This window comes from Nannobrachium achirus (assembly GCF_963921795.1).
Source record: "Nannobrachium achirus genome assembly, chromosome: 17".
In the NCBI taxonomy this organism is placed as follows: domain Eukaryota; kingdom Metazoa; phylum Chordata; class Actinopteri; order Myctophiformes; family Myctophidae; genus Nannobrachium; species Nannobrachium achirus.
This window is the reverse complement of record NC_137824.1, coordinates 47,870,095-47,890,774: the sequence shown is the minus strand read 5'-3', so window position 1 is coordinate 47,890,774 and position 20,680 is coordinate 47,870,095. Positions and strand designations below refer to the sequence as shown.

General features: G+C 40.2%; 3 protein-coding genes across 3 annotated transcripts; 2 read left to right on the top strand and 1 right to left on the bottom strand.

Annotated features, from left to right (window-relative positions):
- The first annotated feature begins 677 nt into the window (after positions 1-677).
- c1galt1c1 (C1GALT1-specific chaperone 1) lies at positions 678-3,976 on the top strand. The gene is made up of 2 exons (XM_080745913.1): positions 678-781; positions 1,174-3,976. The coding sequence occupies exon 2, from the start codon at positions 1,196-1,198 to the stop codon at positions 2,153-2,155; it is 960 nt and encodes a 319-aa protein (XP_080602039.1). The 5' UTR covers positions 678-781; positions 1,174-1,195; the 3' UTR covers positions 2,156-3,976.
- Positions 3,977-4,032: 56 nt separating this feature from the next.
- mcts1 (MCTS1 re-initiation and release factor) lies at positions 4,033-7,967 on the bottom strand. The gene is made up of 6 exons (XM_080745914.1): positions 7,797-7,967; positions 6,577-6,729; positions 6,210-6,307; positions 4,993-5,126; positions 4,808-4,875; positions 4,033-4,275 (listed from the first exon to the last, which is right to left on the bottom strand). The coding sequence occupies exons 1-6, from the start codon at positions 7,805-7,807 to the stop codon at positions 4,194-4,196; spliced, it is 546 nt and encodes a 181-aa protein (XP_080602040.1). The 5' UTR covers positions 7,808-7,967; the 3' UTR covers positions 4,033-4,193.
- A 1,131-nt stretch (positions 7,968-9,098) lies between these two features.
- cul4b (cullin 4B) lies at positions 9,099-20,376 on the top strand. The gene is made up of 20 exons (XM_080745717.1): positions 9,099-9,833; positions 10,082-10,197; positions 12,085-12,190; positions 12,353-12,420; positions 12,522-12,595; positions 12,686-12,848; positions 14,057-14,146; positions 14,558-14,640; positions 14,742-14,809; positions 15,095-15,213; positions 15,837-16,029; positions 16,147-16,251; positions 16,352-16,462; positions 17,383-17,468; positions 17,594-17,701; positions 17,796-17,909; positions 17,997-18,102; positions 18,234-18,406; positions 18,796-18,948; positions 19,246-20,376. The coding sequence occupies exons 1-20, from the start codon at positions 9,380-9,382 to the stop codon at positions 19,339-19,341; spliced, it is 2,586 nt and encodes an 861-aa protein (XP_080601843.1). The 5' UTR covers positions 9,099-9,379; the 3' UTR covers positions 19,342-20,376.
- The last annotated feature ends 304 nt before the right edge of the window (positions 20,377-20,680 follow it).

Here is a 20,680-nt window from a genome sequence, read left to right as displayed (position 1 = left end):
TAGTTGTGCTGACTGATTGAGAAATGGCATGAAAGGTTCATGATACATTAATTACCATGAAATAAGAAGGCCAGTATGCCATTTATTCATGTTGTTGTATTGTATGTACTTTTAGAGATTATCTTATCAGAGTAATGTGAGAATTTTGCTCAATATGGCTGTTTGTTAAGTACTACAGTAGGCCTACTTGATAGGCCTCAGCCTGTCTGTCTTAATCAGAAGCACTAGAATAGATCAATGGAATGCACTGGCTCAACAAATATTGATCACAAAGAAGAATAAATAAATAATAAATAATTTATCCCCTACATAATTTGTCACAAGTGACATATAGGCTATCATTAATTGAAAACAAGCCGCCTCTAATAATGTCACCACTGGCCAGAGTGCAGCCTACATTTACTTATACTGTATTTTAATTTTTAGGTATTTGTACTTTACTTGAGTATTATCAATTTCCAATACTTTGACTTCTATTCCACTACATCTCAGAGGCAAATATTGTACTTCTACTCCAACACAATTATTTGACAATATAAGTTACTAGTTACTTTGTAGATTTTGATTATTTCAGCTTCAGCTCTGAATGGCCATTAGAGGCCCAGTGATCGTCACGTGACATGGAAGCAGGAAGTGTCTTATGTTTACCTAGCAGCATAGCAGCGCCAGTCATCAGTTGGCACTTGGAATCTAACCCGACTGGAAAAGTTACATTAACCTGGACACCGTAGAAGAAAGACGCGTTGGCTGTGGGAATAGGACTGACGTTGCTGAAATATAGGTACAGTTTGACAAATTGTGGTATTTAATAGCTTACGTTGACTTTCCTCTTCGTGTACGTCGTAAATAATATACATCCTGGTGGTGCATGTGTCACGTTAAATATCCGGATGTGTACAGTGTGTGCAGTGTAAGTGTTTGATCTAACGTTGCAAATGACGAAACAATTATTAATCGTGTGTATTTTTAGTCTTTGTTATCAACGTTCGTTTAACTTTGTCCTGTGATTGTCTTTTAGTAAATTTGTTTCAATATTAACATGTTACTTTGCTGGTTGATATACGGGTCATTTAATCGTTAGTTCGATTTAATGTTACTCTATTATGCTTTCTTTCAGCAATCACTGCATGACATCCTGAATTAAAAACATTTAAACGTGTATTCTATTTTTAGAGTCCAGTGACGGCTGCCAAACATGTTGGCAGACGGGAGCTCCTTTATGAAGGGAATGCTGCTGGGCGGCCTGTTCTGCCTGGTGCTGTCGCTGCTGGGCAGCTTCAGCAGCTTCAGTGCCCAGCCCAGTGGTCCAGAGGACCACCACCATCACCACGTGAAGGCCCCCAGCAAAGATGAACTCAAGCGCCTTACTGAGTCTCAGATGGAACAGCTGAAAGAGCAAGTACGAGTCTACTGCATCATTATGGTCCAGCCCAAGGTTCTGGTGTATTGGGCGACTGCCAAGGACACGTGGAGCAAACACTGTGACCAGGCAGTGTTCTACACGTCAGAGTCATCCAAGGCCCTCGATGCAGTGGATCTCAAAGAAGGTGATGAGTGGGCTAGGTTACGCAAAGCCCTGAAACATGCTTACGACAACGCTGGCGACCTGCGCTGGTTCTTTTTGGCGCGGCCCACCACCTTTGCCATTATTGAGAACCTCAAGTACCTGGTGCTGGCAAAGGACCCCAGCGAACCATTCTACATTGGCAATTCCATGAAGTCCGGAGAGCTTGAATTTGTTCAGTATGAAAGTGGAATCGTTTTGAGCTATGAAGCTCTGAAAAGGCTAGTGCAGGTGTTCCAGGACGAGGACAAGTGTCCGGAGCGAGGACGGGCCCTCTGGAAGCTGAGCGAGGAGAAGCAGTTAGCCGTATGCCTTAAATATACTGGAGTGTTTGCAGAAAATGGAGAGGATGTTGAAGGAAAGGGCCTATTCAACAGCAAGAGTGTAGGAAGCCTTATATCTGACAGCTTGAACAATAACCCCAACAATGTAGTGGAGGGATGCTGCTCTGATTTGGCAATTACATTCAGTGGGATGTCACCCACACAGATGCAGGTTATGATGTTTGGCGTTTACAGACTTCGTCCTTATGGGCACAATTTCAAAGACTCTCTGGTATTCTACCCCCCAGAAAATTCAGACAATGACTAAAAAAAGCACATTCCTGTGGCTTAACATGGAGGGCACCGTAGAGACTGCTTCTGTGCCAGCGAAAAGTGACTAATGGAGGTTTTCATATTCCGTTTGTAAAAATAGATGGTGGGTGGGGATGCTATTTTTTTGTGTTTTGTACCTTTTGCACTTAGCACACTTAATGCCACATTTTCTTGTGGCTGTGGGTACATTAAACTGAGTTTGCAGATAATGCAGTGGTTCTAATGAACTGCATTATTGTGTTTGGGCAAATCTCTGGGACAAATTTCTATAGATTAGGTCTGTATACAAAAATTTAAGATTACAGTATATACCTCGGTTTGGAGGTAGTGGTGTGCTGCCAGTATGGTTTTTAGAAAAGAAAAAAACAAAAAACATTTTAATAATTATGACCGTGATTCCATGAAAATCTTTCCAAAATGTATATATAATTTCAGAATTGCATGGCAGTCACCATGAAAATACCAACGGTCTTTTGATACTACTACGAGACATTTCATCTGAGCGATATATTCAGAGGAGTTTCATATTTAGTTTCTGTGGTTGTTTCATCAAATGCAGTCTGGAAAGGTTTTCAAATAAACTTTTTCAATCATTTGCCAATATCAACTGCATGTTACACTTGCTTGCCACCAAATATGTTAAAAGGTTGTGAAATGAGGAATAGTTTACTGAGCAAAGGCATGATTTTTATATTATGGACGTGTTGGCAAGCTTTGGCAACTGTAAATGGTAGATAAAATACCGTTGCATATTAATTTCTTAAAGGGAATGTTATGAAAGCAATCATGAATGTATACGATTAGATTGACTCTGCCATATTACTACGATGTGATATTCGATCTAGATTATCAGTTGCAATTCTGACATTTTCATCTCAAACATTTGTTTATGTATTGAAAATTGTTTGAAATGAGATAAATGCCTCAAGCAACTTGCCCTTTCTTCTGACAGCTAAAAACCATTTGTGTATAAAAGCGTGTTTATCAGGAACTAAGAAAAGAATGCTTGATGTTCCCAATAGCTTCAGTTCCTGGAGCTCATGGGCTAACCATGAAGGAAACACATTTTCAGTTTAAAGGACTAACCCGGAGAAAGGCACTGGAGCACACGGATCTTAAAAATATTTAATCAGTAAACATTGTCTCTATAAACACATTTTCAGTGTTATGGTTTTTACCCAGCAGGTGATAAATTTAACATTTATATCCTGATAGATTACTGCTGAATTAGTACCTGTGCTGCCTCAGTCTGCCCTCACCCAAATGCTGAGAACTATGTGCTACAACAGATACTTTCTCTCTTGTGAACTATATACTACTGTGAGAACACCAACAGCCTGAGATTAAAAAATGATTTTGCCTGAAATAAATTTCTGACATTTAAATGGATTCCCTTTGAAACAATAACTTAACCACATGAACCCTAGCGTCTCTAGGTACCTTTGACACCGACGTAGATCATGGCCATTTTCAGCAAGAGATTTGCTGAAAGTTTGGTGTACAACCTAGTATAGGTTTTTAAGTGGTTAAGCCCCATTTACAAAAAGACCATCTACAAGCTCACAAATATACTTTTGTGGAAAATCTTTTTTTTAGGATGACATACCCAAAATACAGATGCCAGGGTTAAAGTGATTAATTCATTGTACTACAGTATATATAGACCAATACTGTCAATACTTATATGATCCAATAGTAGGATTGAAGTATATTACCCAAAAATAATTTATTGATTTATATTCCATGAATTAAATCACGGGTATTGCAGCAACTTCTCGACAGGACAGCTCAGTGTTCATATTCCACATCACTCTTGTGTCAAGCGCTCATTTTTAATCTGTAGCACTGCCAAACACAAATTAAGAATGGAACTTAAAGCCAGATTTATTTTTATTTGTGCATCATGGTGATTGATTCAAAGCCTCCAGCAAGTTACACAGCTAAGTCCATTGGTGTAAACAATTGACTGGCAGTTCATGCCTCGCTGTCAAGAGCTCCACGCTTTCCAGGGATGTGTGTGGGTGGTGTCTGCATCACTTATACGTCTTCATGTGCCACAACCCATCATTAAGATAGTGAACATTCTCGATTCCGATTCCCTTGTTGACTTTCTCTCTATAAAAAAAGAAGAAATGTGTATTAACTCATGGACGCATCAACTTCATTACTGCAGTCAGTTGGTTCCATCACATTTGTAACAATTTTAAAAACTTCCAGAACTTTACCAAAGTACATTACCCCATTTCCAGGCATATAGAGTATATAATTCACAAATCCATATGGTGCAATAATGAGGCTCTTACACAATGAGTGCTATCAATGACCAAAAAAGAACAGATCTCCAAGCTAATAACGTATCACAATGCAGCATGTCAGCTTGTAAATCCTTTTTTTTTAATTTCAAGCCACATCCTATACATACATACATTTCACATAATGTTAGACATATTTTGTGAGGTTTTTTTTATGAACAAAATCAATAGCCAAAACCAATGTACATCCAAACATTTTCCAAAGCATTTGATTAATTCCAACCCTTTTCCAGGGCTGGATTTTTTTCTTCTTCCCTCATTTCAAAATATTTCCAGGAATTTCAGGACCGTCGGAAACCTGTGCAGTTTACTAAAATGTGACTTTATTGACTTACATGCTTTCTGCAGACAGCTTCATAACACCAACACAAAGTGCAAGCTGTTTTCCCTCCGCCATTATGGCCTGCAGTCTGTCATTAAAGATAATATCTGACAAGTTGTGAACATTATGTACAAACACGTACCGACAATAATTGTATTCCTATGATATCTTCAACACAAAACATGTTTAAAAGGATACAACTACTGTCTCTGCGGCAGCTGGGTAGAGTTTAGCCCCTGGTGACGTGAGTCCAGGGCACATGATATTGGCTCCACTTAAGACAAATTTAATGGCCCCTTTGTCTACTTGCTGGTGTGGCAGTATGAACGGATCTGGAACAAATGAATAAGAACTTTATCAGTGTGCATTAATACAATCATTTAGACAGATGTTACACTTCAAAACCAAGGGCAATATTGGACGAATATTGAGTTATTGATGTAGTATAATATATAAGGTTTCATGGCCTTTTGATAATGATACAGACTCTTTGAGGACAGTGACATACACAAACAGTTTGGCTAATTCAGTCCTGGAATGTTCCAGTTGGACCAGCCTGCGGGGGTTAAACTAATCACATGTGTCATTTAAATGTTTATCACATTTTGTTTCGTGTTTTAACCAACCACAAACATTTTCAATTATCAATCATTTTTGATTCGTAATACACAAACAGCTAAATCAACTGAAAACTGCGGTAGGCTAAGGCAGACATAAGCGCTGCACAAGTTCAACAGAATCAGGGATAAATTGGCCCAAAACTCTGTAGTGAGCCTAGCCCCATATAGAACCTCAGCCTCCGCTGCTAACTGTTGTGCTCCGAGATGAGGTCCTATCGCGATATCACCGGGCTGGGGTAGAATTCCTCCGCGCCGAGGTAGATCACCCTTTTCCCGACATCGTATCCAAAAAGCTAATGTAGTTCCACGCTCACAGTATGATTTTCCAGACGTCAGTACATAAAAAATGCACGTCGACTTTGGGAAAGCGGTTTAAATCGCTTATTTAGTCTCATTCAACCCGGAAAAGCACCCGGCAGCAGGCACCAGTGGAGTTCCGGGTTGAATGGGAAAACATGAGACAGGTTGACAAAACAACGATTTAAGCGGTTATTTCACACCAACGTGCATTTTTCATGTAACGTCTGGAAAATCATACTCTGGGAGCGTGGAACTACCTTTACTGTAGGAATTCTACCCCAGCCCAGTGATATCGCTGTAGGATCTCATCTCGGAGCACAACAGTATGCAGCGGAGGGTGAGATTCTATATGGGGCTATAGTGAGCCCAGCTAAACTTATTTGTGATTGTTGACAGTGACACAGCACATAAATATGCACCCTCCGAATGAATGTGGCACATAGAGAGGGCCAGTAAAGAGACCTCAACCAGCTATCAGTGACTACAAGATCTTACATTTATGCAGCAGTCTGAGAGTTGGGTAGAATGGTCCTTCCCTCTGTCTGAAGAAAAGCAGCTCTCCATTCACTGTCAGGATTTCGATGTGTTCATGGCTGCCAGAGTTAAAACAGAAAGAAATCACAAACATATACAAGGGGAGGCTCTCTCCATTCCGACATGTCGCCACTCCGAAATTGACTTCTTATTGTCGGAGTGGCGACACTCCCATGGGCCTAAGGTTTAGGGTTAGAGATAGGGTTAGTGTCGGAATGGAGACATGTCGGAAAGGAGACATGTCGGAGTGGAGAGATGCACTCATATACAAGATAATACAAAAAACAAATGTCAATGCGTGTAAGAGGAATAAAATGTCCAATTATACCATCTCACTATTTTGACAGGGTCCTTTTTTGGCATTATGTGGTTGAGCCATGCCTCAATGTCAGGAAACTGGTCCAACAGCTGGTTCTTGATCCCTTTGATAACCGATGTCTTCAGCTGAATACAGTTGGAAACATTTTCCTTCTCATCAAATCTGAAGTGAGACAAAGGAAAGCACAGAGACTGCTATAATTAGATGCCCATTTATGACAGAAAAGGAAGCAGATTGTACTTTGCATTAAATAATAAATTAAAAGTCTAGTTGTGACCTAGCTGCAAATTGCAACTCTAGATTTCTTTTAAAATGTTGAATCTAGAATTGCAACACCAACCACTGGCAGCCCATGCACCCAAACAGAAAACTGCTATCTCATTGTATTAAACAACGTTAAACTCGTCGTCATCAACCTTACAGCTGTATGGAAAGCACTCCAGACTTATTTTTATTTAGAGTTTCAATTTGCAGCTAGGTGAGACCCACACAAATATGACATGACAACAAGACTGATGCAAGCAAATTGTGGTATAAAGGAAGAATAGATTTCATATTCCAATAGCAAGAAAGCAAATGGTAGGATTCAATTCTAACCACAATGTCATCAACAGACAAATAATGGAGCTGCACCCATGATGACAGTGCATGGGAGTAATGTTCTCCTTGATATGGTCCTAGTTTCCAAGTCGTGGAAAATCCTCAGTGTTAATCTAAACCTTTTGTAACCAAAAGAGTGTACAAAAGGAACCAACTGGACCACTCTCAACTCAAAAGTTAGATCAATACCACAGTGGATTTGACTGTAATATCTTGATGACATTGCAGATGACTGTACATGATGACCACAACCCATAATTCTATACTATTTCGCCTTAAGATCACAGGTGTTTGTGAATGACACAAATTCTGGATTTGTTTATGCAACAGTTACTTTTGAGCAAAGATCAAATTACAATTTACTTCTTCATTCCTGGTCACGTTACAGTACACCACAGACTTGCAAGTTGTCGAGCCTTTCTTAAATCTTTAAGCCAATGTCTGTCAGTTTCCTTTAGTACATCAACATAAACACTGAAAAGCTTCCAGTAAAAATGTACATGACTATAAAACAATACATGTTTTGAAATTAATGTTGAATCTAGCCAGCTAACGAAGAACGATGTCATGCAGTTAGCTATCAAAGCTAATGCTAAGATAAGAGAGAGAGACGTTTTAATGTTACGTACTTTTTAAACATTCTCGTTGGTCGTGTGTAACGTGTTTAATTAATTCCACCAAGGTTCGTCCAAACTTCTGAAGTTACACTGACTGCGAGGAGAACAACTATTTGGTCACAAACATCTATCTAGTGCAAATCCACGCTTGTAGTTGAGGGCCACGGTAACGTCATTTTACGACAGTTTCTTGCATCCTACGGCATATCCGTCCACCAACGTGCAATGGTTCCCAAACAGTGGGTCGGGGCCCCCTATGGTCGGGGCCAACTCTATGGTCGGGGCCCATTTGTGGGTCGAGGACACATTTTTATGGGTCCCTTAATTTTTTGTTTCCTACATTTTGTCAAAACATTTATTTAAAAAAAGCTAAATTCATAAATAAATGAAAGCTCTAAGAAATTCCATAAATTAGAAAACAAATATTTAAGAAGTAGTACAAAATAGCCGATCTGTGGAACTAGGCTACTACTTTGCACTTAAATTGATGATCGCTAGTTTTGTTCAATAACCCTATTTTGTGCATGAATTTCATCTGAGAATAGCAAAAGATGTGCGAGTCTATGTAATGCAATGTGTAAAGTAAAGGTTGTAGGGGTAGGGGGTTGTTTTAATATTTATCCTCTCTCGCACGCACGCGCGCGCGCACACACACACACGCGCGCACGCACGCACACACACACACACACACACACACACACACACAAACACACACACACACACACACACACACACACTCTCTCTCTCTCTCTCTCTCTCTCTCTCAATTAAATTAAATTAAAAGAGATTAAATTGTGTAAACAGACTTTGCCAAATTGTAAGACTAGCTTACAAAACCATGAAAATGTTCATTTATACTGTCGGATTTATCAGATACTATTACCGTGCCCCTAATGCAAATTTGAAATTAAATGGTTGAAAAATCACTGCTAGCTTTGTTCTTCTGAATCTTCTCTTATACGTGGGTCCCTGGCCTGGCATATCTTTTCAAACGGGGGTCCGCGGGCTAATAAGTGTCAACGTCGGTGGTCCTCGACATGAAAAAGTTTGAGAAGCACTGCCCTGCATCATGATTGTTTTGTCGTGGCGCCATCTAGCGACCAAAACTGATCTGAACGAAGGAGCTCGTGTGTGCAGGCAAAAAAGTACTTTTATACAAAGTACTTCCGGTGGGGTCATGATCGAATTGCTTTTGAGTGAATATATCCCGAGTTAACCGACGAATATCCCGCTATCATCAAAACCTCCACACACCGAGCCTTTTTTATCCGAACACCGTTTAGTTTTATCGGAGGCTCCAGCGAACAGCGAACAGCGACACACAACGTGGTCCGACCAGAGAGGCCAGAGGAGGAAGCAGAAGACAACCATCTTTCTTCTGATGCCAGGCAGCAATAACAAGAGAGAAAGACCTGAGGAGTTTCACATTTTATTATCTGTTCCACACATGAGGAAAAAGAACTGCACGGCCCTTTGAAAGCCTCGGCAGACAAGACAGAAGAAGCCTGTGGACGCGGATATCATCTTAGTAACCCTGCAAACCTGGAGGTTTGGTATTACAGGACTGGCTATTAGAATTAGTATTCCATTTGTTCATGTTTCCAACAGGTTTACCTTCCCCTAACCCCCCACCACCGCCGACCCAGGAGGCCAGTAGACCACCAGCAGCTTCTGATGTCAAGCACACAGACGGCGGCATCACGTCTAGTTCGAAGAAGAGGAAAATAAACAGTGAGAGGGAAGACATTGATACAATTTCTTCGTCTCCTCCCAAAACCCTGAATTCCTCTTCTTCCTCGTCGTCCTGCTCTTCCAGCACTTCGCAACACATCCAGAAGAAGTTGAGGTTCGAAGACTCTGTGGATTTCATTGGACTGGATGTGAAGATGGCTGAGGAGGCTGCGTCTTGCTCGAATAAGATCAAGAATGTGTTCCTACCTGGTGGAGTTGGGCACCATGCAAACGGACTGACGAAAAATGCAGGATCAACCACATTTTCCAACAGTAAACCCGGTGCTGCAAAGAAGCTAGTCATCAAAAACTTCAAAGGTAGTCTGCATGATGATGTGATCTCATTGTTAAGCAAGCAACTTCTTATAAGCATTGATTTCTCACCTGGTGCTGACATATACCTAATTGTTATTATAGCATTATATTTCAAATGGTCACAACAAAACAGAATAGTTTGACATACTGTATATAACTGCCAGTGACAAGTCTGTGAAACTGTAAGATAGCTGTCATGCATTTTGCCCAGTTATGTTTTTATATCAGTTTGCACACCTTTTGTACCACAGAAAAGCCCAAATTGCCTGAGAACTACACACAAGAGACCTGGCAGAAGCTCAAGGAGGCAGTAGAGGCCATACAGAACAGCACTTCTATCAAGTACAATCTAGAGGAACTCTACCAGGTACAGTCTGCCACAAACAGGGGGCCAGTGGCTTCTTCAGCAAACCTACAGTATCAGAGTTGTCCCATCACAGGCTTACAGAAGTACAACAAAAACAAAAAAAGAGGGTGAAATTCGTTTTTGTGCAAGTTCTATTATGATATTTTCATGCAAAAAAAGAAAGGGAATAAGAGGGGGGGGGGGGTCAAGGGGGAAATGGATCAAAGAAAACAAACATATTTATCACATATTTACACATAGTACCTGAGATAAGATATACCGGTGTGTGAGCATAGCAGTAGATTGTATACTGTGCATGATCCTATGGACGTTAGTTATTAGCTGCAAATTGCACCAGATTTCTTAATATGTTGAATCTAGGAGCTGCAAACTGGCAATACTTCCCATTGGCAGCCAATGCACCCAGTTTTTTGCTGATTGTATTAAACAATGTTAAACTCACCATAATTGCAGCTGTATGGAAAGCTTGAATTTTCCTCTTTCTATCTGCAAAATGTTTGTTTCATTAAAACCCACCGTAGACATGTTATGAGCTACATTCTGTCGAGAAATTCCGTTCAGGTGATTATTTTTTCTAAAGGTTCATTCCCACCGGACATCGTGTCCCACCGGACACGATAAAGATAACGATATGTCGGTGTTCACAACAATTATGACAGATTTATCGTTGTGGTGTGGACGCTGCCATCCACTTCAATTGAAAACGATATTTCTTAGTTGTTATCTTTATCGTTATCACGCCCAGTGGGAAAGTTTTAAGTGTTGGAGTTTGGAAGCTCTTGTGGGAAATCACTCAACAGTCCTGTGTACCACCTGGTTCTAAATTGCACATAATGCAGTAGTCAGCGGGACCGACGTTGTGTTATTGAAGACGAGCGCTTCCAAAGTTCAACACTTAAAAAAACCTGTTTGCTAGGATTTATTGACAGAAAGTAGGGAGCTCATAACATGTCTACTGTGGATTTATATGAAACAAACACTTTTAACTGATTTTTAATACAATCAAGATAGCAAAAAAACTGTTTCGATGCATTTGCTGCCAATGGGAGGTTTTGCAACCCTGATTCAACACATACAAAAAATCTAGTGTTGAAATTTGCGGCTAGACGTTAGTTAAGGTGTTAGAAAAACTAAAAAAAAATACAAAAGTCAGTGCCTTGTACATTGGATAATATAATGATAATATAATCCACAAGTAGGTCCACTTATCCCTAGGGCTGTCACGATTATGCCATTTTACATGACGATTAATTGTCACTCAAATAATTTAATTGTGTTTTTGTCGTTGACAATTACATTTCTGTTTGGCTTTTAGGCTTTGAAGTTGCACCTGGTAGATATGACACATAAGCTAAATAAAATATACAAAGAAATTACTGACATATTTGACAACTTAATACTTAAAACATTGATAGTGGAAATAGCCGATCTACAAGCTCACAACGCGTCGCGATGTGACATGTTGTGAGCTTGTAGATCTGCTATTTCCACTTTGTTTTACTTACTTAAAAAAAATATATGAAAAATGTTCAACATGGAAACGATTCTGAAAAATAATCGCAATTATGTCAAATAATTGCGATTAGACAATTATGTAATAATTGTGACGGCCCTACTTATCCCTATCCACATGTAGGTCCAAGGATGTAGGGACCAGCCTGATGACAGGCGGTGTTGTCAGGCTGGTCTCAGACCTTTGCTCTTCCTGAACAAGGCTCATGCCTTGCTGAACAAGGCATGATGGTCATCAGTGACATGATGGATAGAAGATGCTGCCAAAAAGCTCTCGTGACCTCAATTTGATCTGAACATGTTATGTGACATCTGCAGAAACAAGCATTGTGTTTTCAGCACTGTTGACCCATTTATTTATTTTATTCTAATTAGGCGGTGGAGAATCTCTGTTCCCACAAGATATCTGCCAAACTCTACAAACAGCTGAGGCTGGTGTGTGAAGATCACATCAAGGCACAAATCGACCAGTTCAGAGAATATCCTTTCCTGTTTGTGTTTCTCCTTGTTCTCTCTCGCTGACTCAATTGAACTTTAATTCGATTTTTATAGCCTACTATATGGATTATGAGTCTTTATTGTTTGTTATAAAGAGAGATGCAAAAAATGTCAAAGCCCTGTACTACCTTAACAATTCTTACAGATGCTCTGGACAGCGTACTTTTTCTTAAGAAAATAGACAAGTGTTGGCAAGATCACTGCAGACAAATGGTATGTTATGTCTTTATTTTGTCGTGTACAAAGTCTGATAGCCCTCAAATACATTATCGTAACATTGGCTAACATGTTCGGTTATTCGTATTCTTCCACAGATCATGATTAGGAGTATATTTTTGTTCTTGGACCGCACCTATGTTTTACAAAATTCTATGCTGCCATCCATCTGGTGAGTATGTCACTTGGATTAGCAATGTGTGATGTTGTGTGATGATGTTTTATTTAAATGAGTGTTGAATGAAGCCACTCTGGTCTGCAGGGACATGGGCCTAGAACTCTTCAGGTTCTATATCATCAGTGATCTGAAGGTGCAAAGTAAGACCATTGATGGGATCCTGCTGCTCATTGAGAGGGAGCGTAGTGGGGAGGCCATCGACCGCAGCCTCCTGAGGAGTCTACTGAGCATGCTCAGTGACCTACAGGTAAAAGGACTTGTAGTACCCTTTCTCCCTAAATAAGTTACACCTCAGGTGCCATTCAACCGACCTTAAAGCCTAATTTATACTCCATCGCATATGTCATGATGCTAGCCTGATTTCAGACTCAGATGACGCTTAAGTCTGACATTGTGCCCCGTCTGAATGATTTCTGGGGGGACTTTTGAGGGACTTTTGTGCGAGCGTGCACGAGCGTGGCCGTGCGTGAGTAATCGCGACGCACCGTGATCGTGACGCACGGTCGCGGTGTGTGTGTGTGTGTGTGTGTGTCGTGACTGCTTCCACACAGAACTGCGACCAGAAACATGTAATCAACATTAACAGCCTGGTGTGTGAACTTCCTGAAATGTAATTGTTTCAACTGCTGCGCGGATTGGATATTCGTTAGACCCACACCCACCCCCACCCCCTGCGCTCATTGGAGAAGCGGCAGAAGCCACAATTTCGGAATGGGAAACTGCTGTTTAATTTACTCGACACCAGACCAGAGAAACAGTCTACTCTGAGAGTGGGCGGGGTCTATGGGCTGGAACCATGATGCGGCACATTGTTAGTTTGAAAATCTGTTATTTTTCAGTGAGCGACGCCGCCATCGAAAAAACGGATCTCCATTCGCTTCTTGTTTAATTTCACAGAATCGTCTTTTTCTTGCTTCTATGTTCCGCTATATGTTCATGAAAACGGTGCACTTTCAGTCGGCAATAGCTATGGATTGTATAGCCCAAACGAGATGCGTTTAAAAGAAATTCCCACTGAAGCACAGCGTGTCCGTGTCCATTCAGGGATCGATCGAGAATTATAAAGATATTCTGTGACTACTTGAAAAGGTAAGGAAAAACAAAAGATAGCTGGCAGTGGTTAGTGGTTTGGTTAAATATTCTTGGCAGTGAATGAGTTCATCGTTATTAGGCATAAGTTTGAAATAATCATGATATTCATTTGAAGTCATATTGTCCAGTCTTACCCTGTGCTGTCCTGCTATCCTGTGCTTTGCTGAATATGTCATGTGTAATAAAAGCTGGAGATGGTCATCTTGTTGGCATGTCCCTTGCCCAGTTCCAAGATCTATAGAACGCAGGTGTTTGTTTGGCATCTGTGTTATTTGTGATAAGCGCTTGCACTGGTCTTTGATGTGCTGTCAATGCACCCTTGAAAAATGGCTTTAATGACGGTGTTCTCTCCAACCCTGACAGATTTATCAAGACTCCTTTGAACAGCGATTTTTGGAGGAAACGAATCGACTGTATGCCGCAGAGGGACAGAGGCTGATGCAGGAGAGAGAGGTGATTTATTGTGTCCGTTATTTGTTCCCTGTTCACTGTGTTGTGTATACTACTGACTTTTTGTAATGTAGTGTCTGAGCTTTCGATAGGACTTGAATATATGTACTACGTATGTATGTACACACCACTAATTACCACTACTATTTACACATGTGGTTTAATGTTGCAATTGTTTTTGTTACAGGTAATTTATAGTTAAAAGTAAAAATGTTATAGAATACATACAAATTCCTGATCAGCCAATTGCATGGCAGCAGCTCAATGTATTTAGGCATGCACACATGGTCAATACGATCTGCTGAAGTTCTAACGTCAGAATGTGGTAGAATTTAAGTGACTTTGAACAATATACGGTATTCACTAACTCCCATTGAATTGAAGATGCATTGTAATATCATACATTTCTGTTAGGTGCCGGATTATCTCCATCATGTTAACAAACGCTTGGAGGAGGAGGCAGACAGGGTCATCACATATCTAGACCAGAGCACGCAGTGAGTAGTGGCCTTGGTCACATGGTCTTTATTTGACAATTAAAGACTTCATTTATAATTAAAGACTGAGGACAATACACGTTTGTCTTATTTTCTTGCAGAAAACCACTTATTGCTACCGTGGAGAAGCAGTTACTGGGTGAACATCTCACTGCAACTCTCCAAAAAGGTAAAATCTATGGGATTATGACAGCATGTTAACAGCCAAGTGAATCTCTCTTGTTTTACATTTGTCATTATATGCTTTATCTCTTTTTATCTGTTACCCTTCTGTTACCATGCTCCTTTACATTTTGTGAAGAAGTTATTAGTAGTGGTAGTAATATATGTATGTTTATGATAAAGTAAGTGCTGGACGTTCCTTTGATGTATCATGAGCTGTCATAATAAGGTTGGAGATACTCTTATGTCAAGTTGTGCACATCTCTTATCTCTGGCATTTTGAAACTCCTAGGATTGAATCACCTATTAGACGAGAACAGAATCCAGGACCTATCTCTTCTCTATCAGCTCTTTAGTCGAGTGCGAGGTGGTGTTCAAGTCCTCTTGCAACACTGGATATGGTACATTAAGGTAAGCTAATCCTGGATAGTTATGATGAAAGTTGTAGCTAGGGATTTACACCATCGATATCCAATATAATAATTACTCTGAGTGCATTAGCCATTTGACGCAGCGGCACAGTCTTCCACGACAAGCGTTCGTCAAATCCTGATATGTGCATCCACCAGCAGTGACTGTGCATGCAGCCTGAAGTCATGTTGTGTAATGAACTACACACAGATTGTTTACTTTCGTTTTCGTGGCTATGGGTTCATTTTTCTCTGCTTTGTGATGATTTTGGGTGAAAAATTAAAATTCCTTTTGAAAGCTTCCCTAGAAAATACTGATAGAATCTGCAGCCTTCATCATCTGCTTTTTCATGCTTTAAAAACATAACAATTATAAAATAAAATATTGTCTAAAACCAATTTCGGTTTGATAACATTTTAAGGTCACATCGTCCGATACCAATATGATGACCGACCAATTGCACATTGAAGGTGGCCAGTTAACATTTTGCACACCAGTCACATTTTATGTGAACGTGTGATTGAACAGAAATGGAAATCCCTGATAAGTCGACGGTGACAAAATACATTTCAAGTTTGGACTTTGGATTCATTATTTTCCAATTCTCGACTCAATCATTTTAGGCCTTTGGCAGCACAATTGTGATAAACCCAGAGAAGGACAAGACCATGGTGCAGGAGTTGCTGGACTTCAAAGACAAGGTGGATCACGTCATCGATGTGTGCTTCATGAAGAATGAGAAGTTTGTCAATGCCATGAAAGAGGCCTTTGAAACTTTCATCAACAAAAGGCCAAATAAGCCTGCAGAGCTCATAGGTTGGCAAACTAGTTTTTCCCCCCCATTCAAACAATAAACAATTAATATAATAATTGTATTCAAATAAACTATAAATGTGTTCTAAATTCAAATGTTGTGTTTGCTTGACTTTACAGCAAAGCATGTGGATTCGAAATTAAGGGCAGGAAACAAGGAAGCAACAGATGAAGAACTGGAGAAAATGTTGGATAAGATCATGATTATCTTCAGATTTATTTATGGTATTGTTTCCTATTACAATTATTTTTACTTTTTGTTTTATTTTTTCTGACACACAAATATATATTTTGATCGACCTTAATTCTCATATAAATCTTCTAGGTAAAGATGTTTTTGAGGCCTTTTACAAGAAGGACCTGGCCAAGAGATTGCTGGTGGGAAAGAGTGCCTCTGTGGATGCAGAAAAATCTATGTTGTCAAAACTGAAACATGGTTAGTATAAAAATCCATCACTCACACACAAACACAACTTCACCTTTATTAACCCCAAGAGTTATAGGCCAGTAAGAGACGATTCATACGTTCACAAACTTAACATTAGGGATCTCAACTAGTGACCGAACGATATATCGGTTACCGATATATCGGCCACCGATATGACCTTTTTGGCCATATCGGTATGCACCGATATGAGACAATATGCACCGATATGACCGATATAACCGATATGACCGATATAACCGATATGCGACCGATATAACTTTTTTTTAGGGGCTAATGAAAGTTACAAGTATGGTTTGTGCGATGTGAAATGTGATAATTACAGTAATCCTTAATCATATTCCATCATATTCAATGGCTTTAGGAGAGAAATGAGATTCCAGTCCAGTTAGAGCACAGCAGATTGGAGGTCTGTGGCTCTTTAAAGACTAAAAGGCCTGTTTTATATATATATGTATTTATCGGTATCGTATCGGTATCGGTGATGGCTCCCCTCTCTAGAATCGGTATCGGATCGGATCACAAAAAAGTCTATCGGTCGGTCACTAATCTCAACAGTTAATTGGTTAGACATTTATTACAAAAACAAAAAAAGGCTGAATATGCTGATCAGCTTATTGGCCAAGTTGCATAATAATAAACACACATTTCTGTACCTGGAGGTCTACTAGTTAAAAGACAGAGTGAGAGCAAAAGAAAATGAAACGCAGAAAGTGTAGCTCAGTTTGGAACTTTATTTTTATTTCGGGTTGGGGGTGTGGGTCATCATAACTAAATTCCGGGCTTAAGCTACACCCAAGCTAGGAATACAGATACGCGTTAACTAACTGAATAATGATGTTGGCTAACCAATAGCAAATCTATCCCTTTTTGACATCCATATATTGACTTTCAAACTTTATTTGTTTCAGAATGTGGTGCAGCATTTACCAGTAAGCTAGAAGGGATGTTCAAGGACATGGAGCTTTCTAAAGACATCATGATACAGTTCAAACAGGTAGTTACGGCTGTATTTCCTGGCAGAATGCCCTCTTGGAATTAAATGTTTTGCATTTGACAGGGGGGTGAGGTTTGATGAACAGAACTGTTGGACTTGCCATGTCTCATTTGTCCCTGTGACAGTATATGCAGTGCCAAAACATGCCTGGCAACATTGAGCTGACGGTCAACATCCTTACCATGGGATACTGGCCAACCTATGTCCCCATGGAAGTACACCTGCCACCTGAGGTTAATGCTGAGCAAATATTTACACTTTCACACCCTGATGTAGCCACATAAATATTGCCATTTCTTTGTAACACCTGGTGTTATCAATGTACAGATGGTCAAACTGCAAGAGATTTTCAAGACTTTCTACTTGGGCAAACACAGTGGCAGGAAGCTGCAGTGGCAATCGACTCTAGGCCATTGTGTCTTAAAAGCTGAATTCAAAGAGGTACACAGTTGATTTTTCTTAACAGGATGATATTGTTTGTACTCTCCCTGCCATGAAATCTAGATCATTTTTCTTTATTTTCAACAGGGAAGAAAAGAACTGCAGGTTTCCCTGTTCCAGACACTAGTGCTACTGATGTTTAACGAAGGAGAGGAGTTCACCTTGGAGGAGATCAAACTAGCGACAGGAATCGGTTAGTGTGATCACAGGAAAGGATAGATCCTCAACAATATATGTTTTACTGTTAGAAACTAGCACAGCCATTTCCAGCTACTGTGGGCATTCCTTGAGCTAAAATGATGTTAATTTTCTGTTGCATGGCAGAGGACAGTGAGCTGCGACGGACGTTGCAGTCACTGGCATGTGGGAAGGCCCGCGTCCTCACCAAAGTCCCAAAGAGCAAAGATGTGGAGGATGGTGACAAGTTCTCCTGTAATGATGACTTCAAACACAAGCTCTTCAGGATAAAAATCAACCAAATCCAGATGAAGGAAACGGTATGTCTCGCATTTAAATGGGTCTGCTACTCTGCTTGCTGTAAGGTAGCCTGGGATCGCTTCCAATTTCGGGCTTCTGATCCGGTCTGGAGCGGATGGCGTCCTACGTCATTTTGTAGTCAAAACGGACTACACTTTGGCCGGATGTTAGGCCTGATGGCACGCTTCTGTAGTCTCGCGTAGCCAGACTGTTGACTGTGGAAAGTTGTCAGGCTACGCGAGACTACTACTTTTGTCATCCGGTCTGGGATGCCATCTGGTCTAAACCGGATCAGACGGCCTGTTGTAAACGAATACCAGGTTTTCCACGGAGAAAGCTTGGTGACGCGAGGTTCGCTGTAAGGTATTTGAGGTGTATGGATTTCTTTGCATTAATCATTGTTTTCCAGGTGGAGGAGCAAGCCAGCACCACAGAGAGGGTCTTTCAGGATCGGCAGTATCAGATTGATGCAGCCATTGTTCGGATCATGAAAATGAGGAAGACTCTGAGTCATAATCTCCTGGTGTCTGAAGTGTACAACCAGCTCAAATTCCCTGTCAAGGTGACTAAAACATCCCTACCCTCCAGAACCCAGTTCTTTGATAGTTATTACAGATTAAATTACAATATGTATGTAGTCTTATACCAATAATTTCATTTTCCATATTAAGTTATACTGAATAGATTGTTCATTCTAATTGATATGGCTCACTTAAAAAAATACTACTAACAATGCTGTGAGGGCTACAAATGTGAAACATGTATTGTCTTTTGTAAATAGAGGCTTTGAGGAAATGTAAATGCATAATATTAGGAGAGTTTTATATGTTCCGATGTTAACCCATTCTGCCCCTTTCAGCCTGCTGATTTGAAGAAGAGAATAGAGTCTCTCATCGACAGGGACTATATGGAGCGAGACAAGGAGAACCCCAACCAATACAACTACGTGGCTTAGAAAGAGACAGATACAGCAAAAGAGGCAGGCAGTCCAGTCAAGCTCAAGGCTTCTCTTGAGTGCTCTGTCTCGAATCATTGGCTCCAGTGGATGTTACCATTATCCTCTTCAACCCAGCGACCGACTAGTGAATGGATACTGCTCCACGGGACTTTGTCAGGGGTCTTGTGATCCTGTGGCCTGCATGCCCATTAAAAAGAGAATATTGTCCATGTTTCTCAGAGCAACTGAGAATTGGACTACCTTGGACAAAAAAACAAATGTCCCCCCCACCCCCGTTTGCTCATTTTTTTATGGAAAGGGGAGAGAGAAATATTTATTTTCAAACTTAGTCGTCTTTATCTTGTCATTTATTTGAGGCATCCTGTTCCTAGTTATTACGTCATTTAGTTTCCCTTTTAGTTCAATCTGTATCCTAAGGAAACACTCACACACCTAACACTGCTTTAACTGTGAGAAAAGAAGAAAAAGTAGAAACTATAATAAAAATGATGCTTGTTTCTTCAATCGATGTCAAATGCGAGACCAATTGATTAACATTCACACTAGGATTTTATGTTTGGGTGGATTCTGTGTCAAATGCGTGCACTTGCAGCTATGTTTAACAATTTTCAAGAAGGCAACGTAGCTATCTGTGATAGCTGTTTGTATGTCATGAACAAACAATCTGTGGGATATACTATTTAGGTCAATTATGCCAGAATGACAGCATGTGCCAAAAAAAGAGCACTTCTGTATAGGATTTGTTCGTGCTGCTAAACAATTGTACATGTGTATGCATTTGGTTTCCCTTTGCTCTTACCATACATTTTTGTACATACTTAACAGTGACATTTTACATGCTCCATTTGATAGGCACATGTATTTTTAGTTGTTTTTGTTAACCCCTAGAGAGTATAGTATACAGAAAGCACAACATTTTCAGACACTGTCAGCCCCCCATGTTCCTGACCTGGGCATAAATCACTTCCAAACATTATATTCATTGTAAGTCTCCCCCCGTGGAGCTTGCAGGCCTTGCTTAAGTGGGATGAATGGGAGTCGATTGTCTCAACAGATGACTGCTGATTGAGAAATCATGCTTGACTAGACTTTAAATGCCCTGTGTCTGTATGAGTCTGTTAGGTTTATTGCTTCAGATTAAAACAAACTGTCAAGTGTTTCAATAATGTTTTGTTTTGTCCTTTCAAACAGGTTAACCCCTGAAGCCTGATTTATATTTCATCAATTCATCGTTTGACGGGGGGAAATTGTACATTATGACGTGCTGTGGGCTTGTGCGCAAATTATTTGAATTTATTTAGCCTATTATATGTCCAAGACAATAATGCTAGGCCTA

Bases quoted from the DNA above. Each gene is read 5' to 3' on its own strand.
- c1galt1c1 (XM_080745913.1), top strand. From the start codon at position 1,196: ATGTTGGCAGACGGGAGCTCCTTTATGAAGGGAATGCTGCTGGGCGGC.
- mcts1 (XM_080745914.1), bottom strand. The intron at 6,308-6,576 runs GTATAATTGGAC...TAACTCTGGCAG, and splicing joins CCTGTCAAAATAGTGAGATG to CCATGAACACATCGAAATCC. The intron at 4,876-4,992 runs GTATCCTTTTAA...GACAGACTGCAG, and splicing joins CTGCCGCAGAGACAGTAGTT to GCCATAATGGCGGAGGGAAA.
- cul4b (XM_080745717.1), top strand. From the start codon at position 9,380: ATGTTTCCAACAGGTTTACCTTCCCCTAACCCCCCACCACCGCCGACC. The intron at 9,834-10,081 runs GTAGTCTGCATG...TTTGTACCACAG, and splicing joins AGTCATCAAAAACTTCAAAG to AAAAGCCCAAATTGCCTGAG. The intron at 14,641-14,741 runs GTGAGTAGTGGC...ATTTTCTTGCAG, and splicing joins TATCTAGACCAGAGCACGCA to AAAACCACTTATTGCTACCG.